At 41.9% G+C, this 19,043-nt stretch overlaps 1 protein-coding gene across 2 annotated transcripts in view; it reads right to left on the reverse strand.

Annotated features, from left to right (window-relative positions):
- Positions 1-19,043, reverse strand: part of Astn2 (astrotactin 2) — a 968,023-nt gene that overhangs the window by 15,308 nt on the left and 933,672 nt on the right. For both annotated transcript variants that reach the window (XM_059254463.1, XM_059254462.1), the window contains exon 21: positions 1,142-1,242. In XM_059254463.1, the coding sequence (XP_059110446.1) occupies positions 1,142-1,242 (101 nt within the window). The remainder of the gene's footprint in view (positions 1-1,141; positions 1,243-19,043) is intronic.

The following is a 19,043-nucleotide window of genomic DNA, read 5'->3' on the forward strand; positions in this document are numbered from 1 at the left end:
TCTGTGTTCAACAACCTTATGAGGGAAGTCCAGATGCTTCATCTTATCATTCAGGGCCATTCTCACTCCCCCAGACTCCACTAACCAATGTGACTTAAATGAATCATGAGTAGACGGTACATCCCCTCAGCTCTGAAGGCTCTGTTCAAAGTCTGTATGTGTCCTCACTTCATTATTAGCATTAGCTGACCTCAAGAGAATCTAAGGTACTTGGAGTTAGAATGAAAAAGGCACCTAATTTGTACTATTTTCTACTCCAATTTTTCAACAGCGTTTCCATTGTTTTAAAATGATATTGGAACTATCCAGAAAACATCACAAATCCCTTTGTCTTGAGGCTCAGGAGCTCATTGGCTCCTCTTATCTAGTAGCACATAAAACATATTACTAAGCTCTTTGCTAAGTCAGTGAAAGCGTGTGTCTCTCCATCAGCAATGAGAACTTCCAAAGGGTACAAACTTGCCTCTACTACATTGATTGGACCAGGTCACTGGGGAAATGTCTACACAATGTAAGGCACTAGGACCTGTGCTACCATCATTTTTTGACAGTGTAGATCTAGAAGCTGTATCTACATGCTGTCTAAGTATGTGATCAGTTTGATTGACTACTGTATTAGTTTCAGATGTGCTTATCTAATGTTTTCACTTTCATAGATCAGGGGAGGCTAAAAACAAAACAAAAACAAGTTTAATTTTGTATGTTAAATCTGACTGACAGACACCAGTGGTCGTCCAGGGTTGAAGGTTCAGAGGCTACTTCCTATTGTGTAGAATGGGACAGTGTGCTATGACAAAATAATGTCACCAGGGGTGCAAAAAGATTAGTCTTCAAGGTGTCACTGACTTGCCAGCTCTGACTTAAGTAAAAGAAATTGGTAAGCTCCTATGGCTAGAATACAGGCCCTTATCTTTACCATTTCTTGCCTATGGTTGAGCAAGTCTGACCACCAGCGAAGATATTGGTAGTCCATCTGAATTTGTTCCTTCATTATTAGGATTAATTTAATTTTCTGTTATTCCTGCTCCTTAGTTCTCACTGCCCCGCCCCTCCTCTCTCGGTGGCGGTTAGTAACTGGGTACAGAATGTAGATAGGGAAAAGGCAGAACTTCCCTGATGAAGGCAGAGATGAATGACTTACCTTCTGCTTTATTGTCATCCACCAGCGGACAAGCTGTCCTCAGAGTCACTGTGCTGAGCTCTGAGTGCCTCCCTCGAGTGTCCACAGCATACAGAGTGAACCTGTAGCACAAGACAACACCAGAGTGAGACCTTCCAGAAGGGTCTGGGAGTTGAAAGGAAAAACAAAAAAACATGGCCACAAGGAATGTTCCAAAGAACTCAAGGGTGCCTAAGCTGCTGGAAAATTATTTTTAACATAATGATAATTATAAAATTACAAAGCACATATCAGGCGTTAAATACCCGCAGGGTACTTTGCAGTTAGTCTCCTAATTTGCAGTTAGGCAAACCCAAAAGGCAAAGACATACCATGAACCATCTTTCACAAAAAGGATGCTAAACCTTAGAATGTATATCTTTTCTTGGATTCATTGTTATTGAAAGCACAATAGAGGTCTGGATCCAAGCAGTCTGAGTCTAGGGTATAAGAAGTGAACCTCAATGATAGACTGCTGGATGAATATCCTCATTTACGTGTTCACTCATTCATTCACTTGTTTATTCATTTTAAAATTACTTACTGAGCACTAACTGTTTCCTAGAAATTATTTTAGAAGCTAACTTCTGGAACAAGAGATCATGCATAACATTAATCAAAAGCTAAAACAGCAAAATCCACAAGAGAACAACCAAATGATAGCAAATGTGATGAAAAATGCAGCAGGATTCCATGGAAAAGAACAAGTGGCAATGTAGGATGCATGAACGTTTGGGAGATGATAGTCCCTGGATGTCTTTCTAAGTAAGAAAGTGTTAGCTAAGACCTGGCCATTGAGAAAGAAGCAATGCATGGGTGGAACATTAGGAGAAAAACATTGCAAGCTTGGTAAATGCACAAGAACTGTAAAGGAATCCCTGTACATGCAAAGGCCCTGAGGAGAGAAAGAACAGACAGAGGAAGTGGCTGCTGGTATGGCCAAGGCGAAGCCAACTGAGAGGGGAGGATATTGGGAGCTATGACAAGAAATTTGGAAATTATTCTAGCTACAAGGCATGTCCCCACCTTCTCATTTTGTCATCTGAAGCTCTATACTACCTAGGTGGGATTCAACTCAGCCTGTGGGCTTAACTAGAGAGACTGGTGACATCAGACCTGGTGGATTCAGAGAACAGAGGTCCTTTGAGAGAAGCATCTGTGAACATTGAGGAGGTCCTATAGCCCTTACTTTCTTCAGGTCTCTGAGCACTGTAGCTTACACAAAGTCTAAGGAAGGAGAAGACAATACTCTCCCGAGAAGGTAAAGCATAGAGGCCAGGGATAGCAAGAAGATAAGGGCTGTCAAAGCACCCTTCTCTACCAGGAGCACAGGCAGATGTATGAAGTGAATAGAGGGTTCTCCAGGTTAAGTAGAAAAGCCTGAGTTCTACTTCCTCTATTGCCATTCTCACTTACTCAGCACCCCAACTGAGCTCAAGTTATAAAATAGACTTAGTTCCATGACTATGAAGCTGCAGAACAATCAGTCCCAATTGACTGTGCATACTGGACACTTAATAAATATACATTCCTTGCACAAATTTATTATCATAAACTAAGACCTTGATATGCTTCAATCACTGAGCTAAAGAGTTTAACTCACCAAGCAATTCTAAAAGAGACATACAATTATCCTCTTTATTGTATACTTGAGACTCAGAAAGGAAAGGCACCTTGCCCAGAATCACACAGTGATTACTGGGACTGACAATTCAAACCTAGATTTGTTTGACTCCAAAGTCCATGAATGAAATTGCTGCCAACTCCTGTCTTTTGGACGCAGATCTGTGGATATCTGTTGTGAGAATTCGATCCGTTCAGCCCAATGGTATTGACCAGACTCTCGAGGGTTCTCACTTCAGGTATCAACCATATACAGATAAAATTCCAACTCGCTAGACTTGTGGAACCCCAGCTATGCTGAGACGGTGCCATCTCAGGTGTTTTTCTAATCTTATGAAACCATTCTCAAATAATCATCCTTATAATTACCCCCTTTCAGGAGAGGAGATCTAAGGTAAAATAATAAGCAATCTGTACAGAGCCACAGGCTTTGAGAGTGAAAGAGGCAAGCCTGTGGTCTCTTGTAGTCTAGACCTCCTTGCTCTGAGTGACTCTGTTCGCCTCCAGTTCCAACATTCACTGGCTAAACCAGTCTGGATTTGATAATCTACCTAGGCCCTCCCGGCTTTGACACTCCATGACCTCAAGTCTCAAGGCTGTTTGCATTCAAGGGTCAGGGAGTAGGAGCTTCTCAGTATAAAGAAAGGTGAAGACAGAGAAAGGAGCCTGGTGTTAGAGATGATCAGGTGTGTTTTTATTCTAGTTCTGTCCCTTGCACTGTGTCTTTGGGCAAATCACTTTATGTCTTTGAGCCTGATGGTTTTTTAGCGGCGCTCTTACCCCCAAGGAAAAGTCACAAAACACAACTGAATCCACTAACAAGAGTTTTATCAAGACAAGGAGAAAGGGATAGATGTGATCAGGCCTGTGGAAGGACTGTCAGAAAGAGGTGGGAGGGGGGCGGAACATGGGGCCTGCCTTTTAAAGGCTAGAACCCACCTACACACACAAGCCCACATGGCTATTCTACACATGCGCATAGAACACGTGGTCACATCCACACAATTACGTGACCACGCAGCCATGGGGCATGGGTTACGCAGGACGTATGACCCAGAGATGACTAGGCAGACATGAATAAGTGTCCCACCGGGCATGTATGACCATGGAGGCATGGTTGGAATTCCTATCAGAGCCTACTTTATCTCTGTGTACCAAGTGTCAATGACAGGTAGACTCACTTGTCCCTCAGGTTCAGTGTTCTCTGGAAAGCCATGTAGAGGGGCAAGGATAAGATAAAGAAGAAACTCTGAAGCTAGATATGCTGACATACAAACATAATTATAATACTTTAGAGGCTGAGGCAGGAAGATTTGGGGTTCAAAGCTAACCTGGTCTAGATTGTGACACTGAGGCTATCCTCAGTTGTATAGCAAAACTGTTGTAAAAACAAAAAACAAAACAACAACCCTAAAACAAATAAACAATTCCCCCCCCAAAAAAAAACAGTAATAACGACAACAAAAGAAAACCTTCTTCACAAAAGGAAGAAAGAGAAAAGAAGAAAGAAATTGAGGACAGTGAGAGTAGGCAATTGGCAAAGTCAAAAGGAAAGTGCTGTATTGGAAAACACCAGGTAAGTCCTTCCATCTGCACAGCAGCTCGTCTGGAAGCTGCTGAAGGTAGGACTCCAGTCAGCCTGGAGCTCCAGCAAGTGCTCACTTCAGCATGGCTGTTTGCATCATTTAACACAGCACAAGTCACTCAATGTTGGAATAAATCAGTGAACATGAAAAAGCTGCATCTCATTCCTCACTTGCAGTTTCCCCATCCACAGAATGGAGAAAATTTTATAGCATATGGTTATCTCCAGGGTTATAGGGAATGAGGCATGAAGAATGGCTTGCAGTTGCAGATTTTTATAAAGACCATGGCTACAATACTTATTTGTGCTAGAAAACATATTTTTTTGAAAAGTATTTTATTTGAACATGAATAGAAGATATATTGCAACTGAAGAACAAATAGAAAGTTGTAGGGAGTGCTTGGAATACACTAGAAGCCTCAAGACAGAAGGATTCAGAAGATGTTTAAGACTTCTTTCTCATTGGCCATTTATGTTTCCATGATGCTTCTGTTTTCTCTGCTTCTTCAAGCAGCATTAATAATACCATACTGGGGAAGTAATCTTATATTGTTTAAATCTTAGATCATCTTTTAATAAAAAACCCAGAGCTAGATATCAGGGTGAAAGCTGAAAGATCAGAGAAGCAGAACAGCCAGCCACTAGTTCTTACTTCTTCGAAATCCTCAGCCTAAAGAGAGTGAATTCCTGTTTCCTCATGGCTTATATACCTTTCTCTACCCTACCATATTACTTCCTGGGATTAAAGGAATGTATGCTCCCCAAGCAAAAGCATGAGATCTTAAGTGCTGGGATTAAAAGTGTGTGCCACCACTGCCTGACCTCTGTGTCTAATCTAGTGGCTGGCTCTGGCCTCTGATCCTCAGGCAAGCTTTATTAGGGTACACAATATATCACCACAGTCTTAGGGTTGTTGTGCCTTTTTGCAGTGCTGGCAATTGAAGCCAGGTCTTGCATATGATAGGTCAGTGCTAGACCACCCTCCCCCAAATCTGTCCTGAAGAGCAAAAGGTGGGTACAAACCTTACATTTTCCATTTGCATGCGGAGAATTCTTTAGGAAGCTGTATTACCATCCCTGACTCTCAGCTCTTTCACTTGTGAAATATGGTGACACAGGTTGAGGATCAAGACTGAATGAGATGTCATAATAAGCATGGTTTAATCTTTGGTCCTTAAAGTATAGTTTTGGCTTTTGCAATCACAGTAACTAAATATGTCAGAAAAAGTACCAAATAGAGGAGGCCTTAGGCCACCCTGTTTGATGTGTGTGTCAGAGTGGTGAGGCAGGGAATGGGAGAGAAAAAGGAAGGTATCAACCTCACAGGTCTGGGTCAAAAGTCATAAGGCCACGAGCTTTCTGCTTGTATCGGCTGTAATTGGAAAACTGCCCCACAGACACATCTGAAATCTGTTAGAAAATCAGGCAGGGGCTGGGGCAGTCTTTGTGAGAGGGGGAAAGTGGTGGAACCTGATACGAAGGGGGATGATATCCAGGCACATAGTCAGACTTTTGTTTCTCAGGGATTAGTGAGGTATCCACAACCCTCTGATTGGTTCTCCTATGCTCCCTGTGAAGCAGAGTGAAGCCCAATCATACAGCAGATGGAAACCCTGGAGCTCCATCCTGTAGCTTTGAATCCTCACTTCATAGATGGCAAAAACAGGGCTGAGATGAGAAATGAATTGCACCAGTGTCCATAGTCACTAAATTCAGATAAAGACCCCCTGGGTCCTCCTCCAGTGTCTACAGTCACTAAATTCAGGTAAAGACCCCAGCCCCTCTGGGTCCTCCTCCAGTGTCCACAGTCACTACATTCAGATAAAGACCCTCTTGGTCCTCCTCCTCCAGTGTCCTGAAGTGTTGTGAACAAGTGGCCAACTTAGATCTGCATATGTTTGGAAAAGTTTTCATGGTTAATAGAAGTGGATCTAAGAGGGACGGTTGATGTAGATTTCATAGGAACCGGAAGCTCAAGGCTCAAACCATTGCTCCTCCAAGTGCTGGACTCGTTTCAAAGGAAAATCATCCCTCTACATGGGTGAAAGTTAGAGTTTGAGTACAACACTTCTAGACTGTGCTGTGGGATCTTAAGCACCTTAGAGTAAAGTGGTCCTCTACCCTGAGAATCCACCATGAAACAAAGAAAAACATAGGGATTTGTTGAGTTGACTATTCACATGCCAAGGACTATTCTGTTCTTCATTGTCAGGAGAGTGTCACCCTCCTGAGCCTACCATCATTTCCAGAACAATTTATCATTCTCAGCTATGGATCTCTGATGTTCATTTATTTACTCAACTGCACCCTGTCTCTGAATACAAGGAAAAACCTGGCTAGAAGGTCCATCCAGTCTTATTTGCTGATCTTAGCTTCCTACTGTCTCCCAGTTAGGGTGGATCCAACAGCTGGCTGATCCAGGAGATGGGTGCCACCTTTTTGTCTTCGTAGCTGTTGAGTCTTCTGGCTGAGTCACTCTTCTCCTTTGTCCATGAAACATTCTTCAAACTTCATCGCTTGCAGGAAACCTGTTTCTTATCCTTCCAAAAAGATGCAGGGTCTGCACATTTCTCTATCCACGAGTTTGTGTGTTTCAGACACAGCTGCTCTATGTAAATACTTACACTTGGTACCTCACCAATCAACAAATACTAGCCAGAGTGAGTGACATCCATCTATACTACTAAAGCCACAGCCCTTGTCTGGAAATGAATTTTTCTATCTGTGAAGTGAACAAAAGATGATTAGTTGGCAAGGTTCTAGGGAATAGCATAAGGAAGTTGGTCATTTGGTTTTCATATACAGTTCCTCATTTATGGGATGTGTGAAGATTTATCACAACTTTCTCACCTATAAAACAGAAATCATAACATTAAAACATGCCATGGAGTGGAATTGGTTTACAACCAAAAATGGCAGAGAGCATACTGGCCTGACAAGCAGCATCTGCTAAGCAATCAATGAATAATAGCCTTTGGTATTATTATCACTGATACTATTTTGCTTCTGCCCAAGGCTCTGATTTCAACCCTACCTGGGGGAAGTAGCCCTCCTGGAGATCAGAGGTAGGTGGGTGGGTGGAAAAAGGAGCTGTTGCAGGTCCCATTCAGAACCCCCAGACCTCCTAGCAGCAGGGGTGAGAGAATGAAACTGAGAAGTTAATTGGCGGTGAGAGCTTCTCACGAATCTGACAGGGGGTAAGAGCAGGGAGGGAGTCCCAGAGGCCTATGTCAGGCTCACATCCCCTAGAGTACATGAGAATGTGTTTGAAGTCTCAAAGCCAACGCCTGCTCTTCCCCAGCCACCGCATGATTTAGGCATTCTGGGGAGGCAAAAGTCTCTTTGCTGATTTGAAGGGAAACAGATGTTTCCAGGCCAGAGGCCCTGGTCTTATAAAATGTTCCTTCCCCAGACAAGGCTTTGGCAAACAACTTCCCATTAGCTCACACCCACCCCTTCACCTCTCCACCCCCAGCCCTCTATCTCCCCACCCCCATTGCCATGGCTTTACTCCCTTCCCTTCCCAGCACAATGGGGTGGTGGGGGAAACGCAAGAGTTCCAAGGACAGTTCTGGTCTGAGCAGCTGGATTCCAGGCACTCCTAACTACCCTTCTTTGAGTCTCAGCCTCAAGGCTCTGCAGTCAGGGATGGAGGCAATATAACCTCAGAAGACGGGTTAGATCTGACATTCAAGATTCAGAAGATTTTCTTCTCAGATAGAGTTGTTGTTATCCCTTCCAGATTGTCCTTCATGGGAGTCTCCTGCAAAAAGCATGGGCTTGCAAATTAGATTATTCAGGTTTTCAGTCTGGGCTGCACCAGTTACTTGGACAAGTAGCAACTTTACCAATACACTTTGATTTCTGTGTCTATAAGATGAGAACCAAAGTTAAACCTTACGAACTATGAAAGGGAAGCTAGAATTCAATCTCCTGAACCACAGTTTAGAATACTTATGAAAAGAATGCTGTCTCATGCCTTTTCTCCTTTGCCCCCTTTAGTAGTGCCCACGTCGTCTGGAGTATGTGAGGAGTAACGTTTGCAGTCAGATGCTGTAAGAGGAGCATCTCACTCTCATGATGGCAGTGAAACAGGGTGTACAGGGGATGGAAGGGCCTCTGGAACCTGACTCCCTGGGTTCAAATGTTGGTTCTATAAACTATCATATTTAAGACATTAGGCATGTATAGTATCCTCTCTGTTCATCAAAATGTGAACGATGACATTCACATCAGAGGAAAACTATACTTGAAGCAGGGCCTGGCATATGGTATGTACTAAACATGCATGAAGTGTGTACTTAAATTATTAATATTTTCAAGGATGGAATAAGTTCTATCCAGTAATTGAAGTTTCACCTAGGATTTGAAGTTGGTTTAAGAGTGCTTTGGTCAGAAGGGCAAAATGGTGGAGATGTTGTGTGACTCCTGTGTCTGGTTGTACAAAGCAACGAACCTTCCTCCTGCTCACTAAAACATCTCCCTTAGAATCCTGAGCCTCCAATAAGAAATCTAAATGCTGCCCCTAGAATAGAAAGAAAGTCAAGCTACACGAAGAGGTTGCATGTGTGAATCTTAGTCATCTTGGGGACTGGGAAACTTAGATCATTTCAGCCTGAGGACTTGAGTCACCATAAGCTGAATTCTTAGTACCTGAAGTGTCACATTTTATAAAAGACGAAGAGCCCAACTTGTGTGTGGACTGAAGTTCTGAGTTCCAGATTTCATGTGCAGAACAAAATAGCTATATGAAGCTTCTAAGTTCAGGGGTCATTTGTTAAACCATCAATAGTAACTGTGACAACCTGTATGTATGCAATCGTGCATGGAGAGCACGATTTGAAGCTAAACTTGGCTTGATGTCCACTTTTTAAAATAAAGCTTTAATAGAAAACAGTTTCTTTAAAAAGAAAAAGTGTTTTCTGTGGCTGCTTTCATACTAGAAGGACAAACAAGAGTAGCTGACAGCAATCATAGATCCTAGAGTCCGTGCTTCTGGGTCCTAGATGCAAGGGGAACATTTATAGACCTTGATGGAGAATTCCAGTAGTATTTAAGGAAATAGCTTTGCTTACATTCCTTCATTCGATCCCAGAGTTAAAAATCATTCCCATGGTACACACAGGCTCCGAGTATTCAGGCCACTGGTCTGAGGCCATAGCTTTTCTAGCTTCTAACACCACATCTGCTGGCTCAAGACCTAAACTTCACTTTTAGGACTGATTCTGAATGAGTAGCATAGATTTGGGCAAGCTTCGAATGTGAAGACTGTTGTGTAAAAGGTCTGGAGTGGGTGCCGGATTTTCAGATGTACCAAGTTTCCCGAAGCTGAGCACTCACTGATAGGCAAAATATCTTTGTTCTCCTTTAGTTCTGGAATATTAAAGTGAAATGACAGAATGTGTAATAAAAGGCTGCTATGGACCCATCTTCTGTCTCATGCATCCCTCTTACCCCTGGCACCAGAACCCAACCTTCCCATTTTCCAGGTTGGGCTAATAGCCCACTATAAATTTGAGTTTTAGTGACTGACACAGAGACCCTGTCTGAGTAGCCTAGTAGTAAAGACTCTTGCTATATTTCAACCTTTAAAACAATCCAATCTGGGTAGTGACTGTGAACCTTGGGCTGGAACAAATGTGAAGTAGTACATGATTAAATTCCATAACATTTTGAAGATTTATTTAATTATGTGTCTGTGAGGGGCAGAGTATGTACACATGAGTGAGGGTGCCCACAGAGGAAAGAAGAAGTCATGAGAGTCCCTGAATTTGGAGTGACAGGTGGTTTTCAGTTGCCATGTATGGATGCTCCAAACTGAACTCAAGTCCTTTGGATGAGCAGGACTCACTCTTAGCCTCTAAGTTATCTTTTTAGCTCCTGCGGTTGAATTCTTAATGCCAACTCCCCAGATGTTTATTCCCTTACATCACTCCAGCAGCATAAGCAAACAAGCAAGGAGTCAGGGAAGTAGTGAGAGAGCCAGCAGGAAGAATCCTAGAGGAAGGCTGACTTTGAAAGCCAACATCGTCGGTGCTGGACTCAGGTCAAGGTAACCACCTCCAGCGTCAGTATGGTGATTACTCCTGTCTGCCATGACTTTCCAGTCTCCCCGACAGGTGCACATACACTAAAAATCACCTTGCCAAGAACCTTGGAGCTCTGAAACAAACACCTAAAATTAAGTAATTACAAATTGATTTCAAGCAAAACGTGTCAAGTATGTCTCCAATACTTGACTGACAAGTGAGTGATTATCACAGTAACATCATACTGTGTGGACCTGGTCACCAGTGAAATTACTACTAAGTTCCAAACATGCCATTACATGAGGACAGTTACCCATGAGAAAGGAAAAGAAGAGTGTGGCTTTCATGGAGCTTGTAGAAGATTCTGAAGAGGATCAGGCTTGCAAGAAATGACATGCAATGTAAAGAGTCCTTCAGCAAAAATGAATTTTGGGCCTCATGTTTGCTTCTGGGATCTTCCTTCTTTCAAAACAGTAGCCCAAGCTTTATGTCTGTACTCAAAGAGGACCTTGAACTAGATGGACTCTCAGTTGCATGACAGGACTGTCAGTCACCCACAGGGTTGTGTTTGCTTCCATGGGAAAGTGGTAACAATTCCTGTCCTTCCTACCTGAAAATTATTTGTATAGTAAACACAGCCTACAACTAATCAGTCAATTAACCAGCTAACCAACCAACCAAGCAAGAAAAACAAAATGCTTAGTGACTAAATATGGAAACACTATGCAAATGGCCATTTTAGTTCATTCATGCATTCTTCAAATAACCTAAACCAGAAGTTCAGACTGGCACTTGGCATGGCTTGAACAAGAGTCTTAAATCCCTGTCCATCCCTTTCTTCTCCTTCTTGTTTGCCTGCATTTCTTATTCCCTCTCAGGGGCATGAACTACAGAACACAGAGTTAGACTAACTACTCCTCTTTATTGGAAACTTATCTTGGTTTACTAGGTTACTTAATGGTAAAAAAGAGTCTAACAATGCGGTCCCAAGACAAAGCATGAATTAAGCACAGAATGTCCATTTATTCTTCTCCAACTTGTATTCTGAAACCTCTAAAACAAACTGTGGGATCTTTTTTAAGCCTCATTTTGTACTGGACAGCATCTTGAAAACCAAGATTTGGACAATGGTTAAACAGCTGCAGCTAGAAAAAAGGTTTTGCAGACAGGAGTAGCTGAGGAGCAGAGAAGTCTTGGACATGGATTCTGGGTTGTCTCATCATTAACTAGCTATTTGCACCACAGCTTTCATCAAATTTCTTGCATTCTCTGTGCCTCAAGTACTGCTGATAATCCCACAGGAGTATTATAAAAGAAACACACGGTTATTGTGGATATGAAAGTTCCTTTGAGACTGCACACACATTTCCTAGGTGCCTACCCTGCGTAGGTGTTGAGAGTGCTTACACAGCTGTCTTTCACTTTCCTTGGAATTGCCAGAGGTGTGTGCAGGATTAAAACCATTTCTGAGAAGGCATGCAAGCCATGCAAATTTGAATTGAGTTTCTCAAAGCTGCAAAGTCAAGGGTAGGAAGTGAGTGGGGTCCAGCACAGGCTTAATTACTCAAAAACCAGTGGTTTTTTCCAAACAGACAGAATCATTAGGCATTCTTTGGTTACCACTGAGTCTCGAGTCACAATTCAGAGGGGTTATCTTTTATTAGAAGGATGGAATTCACATTGCCACATTTTCACAGATAATAGATCTTTTCCACTTTTAATGCTGATATCATTCTTTTCTCCACACTCAACCTAAAGCCATTATTCCCATGGTACCTTTGGCCATCAAATTTTGTTAAAGCTCAGAGAAAGAAAGGCCAAGCACAGGCTACTGATGTGGATTTATCCTTAAACACTGAGCTGGAAAATGCTGTAGATGGAAAAGGCCATACATAGGATAGTTCTTATCTGCTTTAAGCTGAGATCAACCCCACCTCATTTGTGAGCTGTGCTTTCCCACATTTTGGGGTGGGAGTAGGAGAGTGATGGGGCCCTGCACAGGGAGACTGAGAGACTAAATGGCATCACAGCTTGTCTGTTTCCTGTTTATAGCATCCCTGAGAGCCTCAGTTTCCCTCTCCATAAGATGGGCTCAGAAATATCTGTCTTACAAGACTGTGATGTGAAGGAAAGAACCTGGGATGCAGCCAGAACAGTGTCTGGTGCACTGAATGTTACAGAGCTGCTTTCACTCACTTTGGAAGCTCAAAGGAGAAAAAATGCAACTGGTGCATCTTACAAATCAGAGCCCATCAACTCCATGCTCAGGCAGTGGTCCTGGAGGCTGGTAAAAGCTACAGGAGCAACGGAATCTATCAGATTCTGATGGAGTCCAGCTTGGCCACTGACTGGATAGGTGAGCCACAGCATGCCAGAGCATGAGCAGTAACATGGTAGGGACTGGTTGAGTGAGGGGTAAACTGCAGGTTGCCTGTAGGTAAACCCTGACTCAGCCTCCTGTCAACATAGTGATCTTGGGTAATGATTTTTTTTCTAATTGCTTGTCTTCTTTTCTTGGTAAGAATGGGCTATCAGTTCCAGCTCAAACCTCCCGCTCCCCTAAGCTCTCATTCCCTGTCCCTTGCCCTCCATTACCACCCCCCCCATCCCCAGTTTGCTCATGTAGATCTCATCCATTTCTCCATCGTTTGGTTCAGGGAGGAGGGGCTTCGACCCGCCTCAACTGAATGTACCAGGCTCTGCTGACTCCCCATGGGAGACCTTGCCTTGGAGGAGGTGGGAATGGGGGGTGGGTTGGGGGGGAAGGTTGGGGGGTGGGAGGAGGGAGGACAGGAGAATCTGTGGTAGGTGTGTAAAACGAATAGAAAATCTCTTAATAAAAAAAATAAAAGTTCTGTATAGCAATTAAAAAAAATAGAATGGGCTATCAGATGTCATTGATGGAATTACATGAAATGATCATGAATCTTCCAAAAACCCTTTACATAAATAACTGAGAGGGGATACTAGCACTTAATTCAATGAGACTAAAATTACTTTGATAGCACAAGAAAAAAAACTGCATATATGTAGTCGAACAATTTATAAATGTAGAAACAATAAAATGTCAGCCAAACTGAGACTATCCTAAAGACTATAGCATGGGGGCTGGAGAGATGGCTCAGAGGTTAAGAGTACTGGCTGCTCTTCCAAAGGTCCTGAGTTCAATTCCTAGCAACCACATGATGGCTCACAACCATCTATAATGAAATCTGATGCCTTCTTCTGGCATGCAGGCATACATGCAGGAAGAATACTATATACATAATAAATAAATAACTCTTAAAAAAAAGACTACAGTGTAGGCTGGAGATGTAGCTCAGTGGTGGAGCACTTGCCTAGTATGTCTGATTGTAGTATGAGCTTATACACAGACCAATGGAATAAAACCGGAGAACACAGAACTAAACCATATATGTACTATCAATTATTGTTTGACCGGGGTGCTTAGATAATTCAGTAGAGCAAAACATGCACCCCTTCTCAACTTGTTAAATGTGATTATTTAGTATTATCTGTATACCAAAAACACAGCAGGTTCAGAATGTGATATATCATATTGACACACCTGTGTTCTTCCCCTAAAAAACAAAACAAAACAAAACACATTTTCTAAAGTGTAAATGATGACTTGGGGAGCTTAAGAATCAACTATGGAAAAACTTGTGTTCCAAGCACACAACTACCATCATCTAGGTAAGATTTCAATCTTTTTCACTTTTTTTTTTTGTAGACCACTTAAAAAGGAAATTTTTTAACTGATTGGCAACAGCTCAGTTGGTAGACTGTTTGCATAGCATGCCTGAGGCCCTAGGTTTCATCCCCAGTACCATATAAATAAGGATCAAGAATTCAAGGTCATCTTTGGCCACATACAGAGTTCAGTGTCAACCTGGACTACATGAAACTCTGTCTCAAAAACAAAGAAAATACTTGAAACTATTGATTTGGTTGGCTGGAAGGTCCTTTCTAATTGCATTTTTCTATGACTTTAAGAAATATGTATGGCATTTCAGCAATTCTAAAATAATCTAAGTAATTTCAAACTTCATCATAAGTCATGTATGCCAAGCTACCACATCATCACTCATGCATTTGTGTTTGTGTGAACGAACGTGTGTACATGCATTCTCTAATGTGTCTGGGTGCATGTGTATGCACACAGGTATACAATCACATGTATATGCATGCATGTGGAGGCCTGAGGTTGCTGTGAGTATCATCCTCAATCATTCTCCACCTTATATACTGAGGCATAGTCTCTTATTGGAACCCAGAACTTTCTGGAACAGCTCTTGTAGCTCGTTCTAGTAGCTCTTGTCAAAATCAAACTAGAGTTTCTATATGACTCAGCAATCCTATGCACAGACTAAAAAGAACTGTAGACATATCCATAGGAAAACTTGCGTGGGGAATTTCATAGAAGCATTATTCCTAATAGCCAGAAAAAAGTGTAAAATGACCCTATTATTCATCAATTGATGGATAAACAAAGTCTGGTACAACCATATAATTGAACATTATTCAGCCATGAAAAGAAATGTAGTTCTTACTCAAGCTACAGTTTCACTGAACCTTGACAAAATTGTTATGTGAAAAAAAAAATCAGATGTACAAGATCAAAAGTTGTATGATTCCATTCATGTAAAATGTATGGAATAGAAAAATTCCTAATGACAAACAGCAGATTAGTGGCTGCCAGGAGCTGGACAGAGGGGGTGAATTCCTGTTTCTTTACACGTGAGGGAAATGTTCTGGAATTTGCTGTGATGTTTGTTCAACTTTATAAGTATTTGAAGTCTAAAACAGTATGTGAATTATATCGAAAAGAAATCTGTGTGGAAAATGGCAGAGCTGCTGTATGGCTCAGTGGTAGAGTGTGCTTAGTATGAGCATAGCCAAGAGCTCAATCTCAGTAACATTAGCAGTAAACAGACAAGGAAGTCAGAAGTCTGCCTGGACAACAGTGGCCTTGGTGGAGGTTTGGGAGCTGGTTCTGCTTTCTCCTTCTTGCTCCAACCCTATCTCAAATTTCTTCATGTAACCAAAAAGTTTAGTTAAACAGAAAACTGAAAACCTTCAGCAAATCCTAAGTGAACAGCCATATCTTTGGCTTATTTGTAAATGTGGGAGTGTAAGAACTGCATAGAACTGTTCAAATCCTTAGGTTGGTATAGAGCAGTAGTACTCAATCTGTGGGTCACAACCCATTTGGGAGGTCGAATGACCCCTTCACAGAGATCACCTAAGACCATCTGCATATCAGATATTTATATTATAATTCATAACAGTAGCAAAATTACAGTTACGAAGTAGCAAACAAATAATTTTATGGTTGGGGGGGTCACCACAACAAGAGGAACTGTATTAAAGGCTTGGAGCATTAAGAAGGTTGAGAACCACTGCTTTAGAGCCTAGGTGCATGAACATGAAAGTAGAGAACATTCTAGATTAAAGAAACATCTCTGTACTTTAGGCTATGACACTGGTGAGCATTTAGTCTCTGTAAATCTTAGTTTTCACGCTAAGAAAATGCATGAAGTTCCACCTAACTCAAGGGGTTATTTGGAGGATTCTATGGAGTTAGTAAGATATTCTTTGCCTAATTCTTAACAAAAGACAATGGATTTAGAATTTCTAATCTTAAGGTCCTGTTCTAGATCTCCTGGCTCTCTACTAAACAGAAATAAGTCAATAACTTTTATCTAGTAGGGCTGCACCTTGAATCCCAGGCATGCTGTAGAAGCCTGTACTGGCTTCTTATTCTCCTTAGAATGTTCTCACTCTAGTTCCTCCCTCATCTCCCTCAAATTCTTGTGGTTAATACTTTGTTTCAATGAGGTTCCCTTTTAAAATTTCAACTATGTCAAACTGCTGATATCACTGACTCAAATCTAATCTTTTCCTTAAAGTATTCATGAAATCAAAATATGCTGAATATTCACCTGTTTATTATGTTAATACAACTGCCCTTACCACTAAGATATTACGTTCATAAGAATTAGGACAGGGTTTCATCTGCTGCTTTATGTGCCAAAACCTTTGTCAGATTACAAGGTAAGCCCTCAGTAGATATTTATTAAACATGTGCATATGCTCCAATGAATGTCCGTACACTTGTCTGTATATGATCAACACTAATTGGACTTTGGCTTATAAAGGTGGAGAACAGAAAGATGATGATGATGAGGAGGAGGAGGAGGAGGAGGAGGAAGAGGAGGAGGAGGAAGATATGAAGGAAGAATAGGAGGGTCCAGGAGGAGTAGAGTGGAAGGGAGTGGTGGGAAGTGGATATGATCTATTTAAAGAAATTTTATTCCAGAGGCCCTGATCCAGTTGGGGGCTCCCAGGCAGTGGGACCGGGACCTGTCCTTATTGCATGAGCTGGCTGTTTGGAACCTGGGGCCTATGCAGGGACACTTTGCTCAGCCTGGGTGAAGGGAGGAGAGGACTGGACCTGCCTGGACTGAATCTACCAGGCTGAGCTGAATCCCCAGGGGAGTCCTTGCCCTGGAGGAGATGGGAATGGGGGTTGGGCTGGGGGGGGGGGCAGGAGGAGGACAGGGGAATCCGTGGCTGATATGTAAAATTAAATTAAATTATAAAATAAAAAAAAGAAATTTTATTCCTATTTCAAATTTTCAAAGACTTAAAGGAAGAAGGTAGATCATGTAACATGTGTAGTTCAGGTCATCTGCTGGAAAGGTTTGACCTCTATCTGACCTTCCCTTTCTGTTGCCAAGTATCCTCACTGTTTTATAACTGAAGAAAATGAGCTGGGAACTGATATTATTATTAGTCCAAGTTCATTCCACAAGGAACCAGCAAGCCAGTTTCTGAACCCAAGTTTGTCAGCTTTCAAATGCCATTCTCTTTCTGCTACAATGTGATGCCCCCGTGGGACACTGCTAAGTACTCCACTCCAAATGTACTCCCTTCCCACGGAGCAAACACCTGCAACGTACTAGCAGGCCCATCAAACCACAGTACTGTCTCATCTGTTCTATTTGATAATCCTTACTTTGTAACAGAGTGAGAGGACAGGGCGTTTAGGCAACTTCTCCAGAAAATGGCAGAGCTAGGATGCACTGCTCAACAGCCTGGTTTCAAAACTCTGGCCTTTAGACCTTCTATCACGCCATGTCTCAGTGCTCAATGAATTCCTAGCCCACTTCACTTGAGGGTTATTCTATATTCTTTCCAAAGAGGACACAAAGAAGGCACACTCTTGTCTTGGGGGTGGTCGATGTTGGGAAACAGACAGAATTGTGTATGTGCATGTGTGCATGTGTGTGTGTGTGTGTGTGTGTGTGAGATTTTTTTTTTTTTTTTTTTGGTTTTTTTGAGACAGGGTTTCTCTGTGTAGCTTTGCGCCTTTTCTGGATCTTGCTCTGTAGACCAGGCTGGTCTCGAACTCACAAAGATCCACCTGCCTCTGCCTCCCTAATGCTGAGATTAAAGGCATGCGCCACCACTGCCCGGCATGTGTGTGTCATTTTAAGTGTAAGTGAAATGCATAAAATGAAAGCCCAATGTTTTGTGCTAAATTTATTACCGACTTCTCAGTAGCTTTAACAAATGAATTCTTTTTTCTGAGGATTAGTTTGTTTAACTATAATATAGAAACAGTAAGATAATATTCCCTATATTGCTCTAGGGGGAAAATAGGGGGGAGGTTTTAGGTTTTTCCTGTCAACGTATTTGTCATCTGTGTGTGTGTGTGTGTGTGTATGTGTGTGTGTGTGTGTGTGTATGTGTGTGTGTGTGTATGTGTGTATGTATGTATGTATGTATGTATGTGCTTGAGGGCACTCATGCACATGTCTTTGTGTACACACATATCTGTGTACACCTTCCTACATAAATTTTTCTTTGTAGTTATTGTAACCCGATGACCCACTGAACAGCTCCATTATGATATCCATTGACAAATCAAACCCCTGCCTCCACATTTTTCATACCCCAACTTTCCAAATGACTCATCTACTTATGCTATTCATTTAGAATGACAGCAACATCTATCCAACCACTCAGTGATTTCTCCATTCTCATTCTCATCCTTCTACCTCATTCCTCATACAAGAAGTTTCCAAGTTGAATCTGAATTCTCATCATTTTTTCCATTTATCCATTGTCCCCCTCCAGTACAGGGTTGTTAAAAATCTGCAAGCATTTCCCACCTAGACAACTGTAGCCATCTCCTAAGCATTCTTTCACCCCCTCCCCATCCATATAGACATCTTTCTAGTTTACTTTGAATCTTTCTCCAGGATATATTACTGAAGTGGTGACCAATTAATATCATACCTCTTTCCAAAAATCTTTTGATCTCCTCCCACCACCTATAATGTGGAATGGAGCTTCTTCAAGCTCAGCCGAAAAGACCTTTGGAAATACACCTATACCTTTGTATTGGTTAAAGTTTCTATTGCTGTGATGAAACACTATGACCAAAGCAACTTAGGAAGAAAAGGTTTCTTTGCTTTATACTTCCACATCACTGTTCATTATTGAAGAAAGTCAGGACAGGAACTCAAACAGGGCTGGAACCTGAAGTCAAGAGCTGATGCAGAGGCCATAGAGGGGTGTTGCTTACTGGCTTTTCCCCATGGCTAGATCAGCCTACTTTCTTATAGAAATCAGGATT

The sequence above is a fragment of the Peromyscus eremicus genome, chromosome 2 (assembly GCF_949786415.1).
Source record: "Peromyscus eremicus chromosome 2, PerEre_H2_v1, whole genome shotgun sequence".
NCBI lineage: Eukaryota > Metazoa > Chordata > Mammalia > Rodentia > Cricetidae > Peromyscus > Peromyscus eremicus.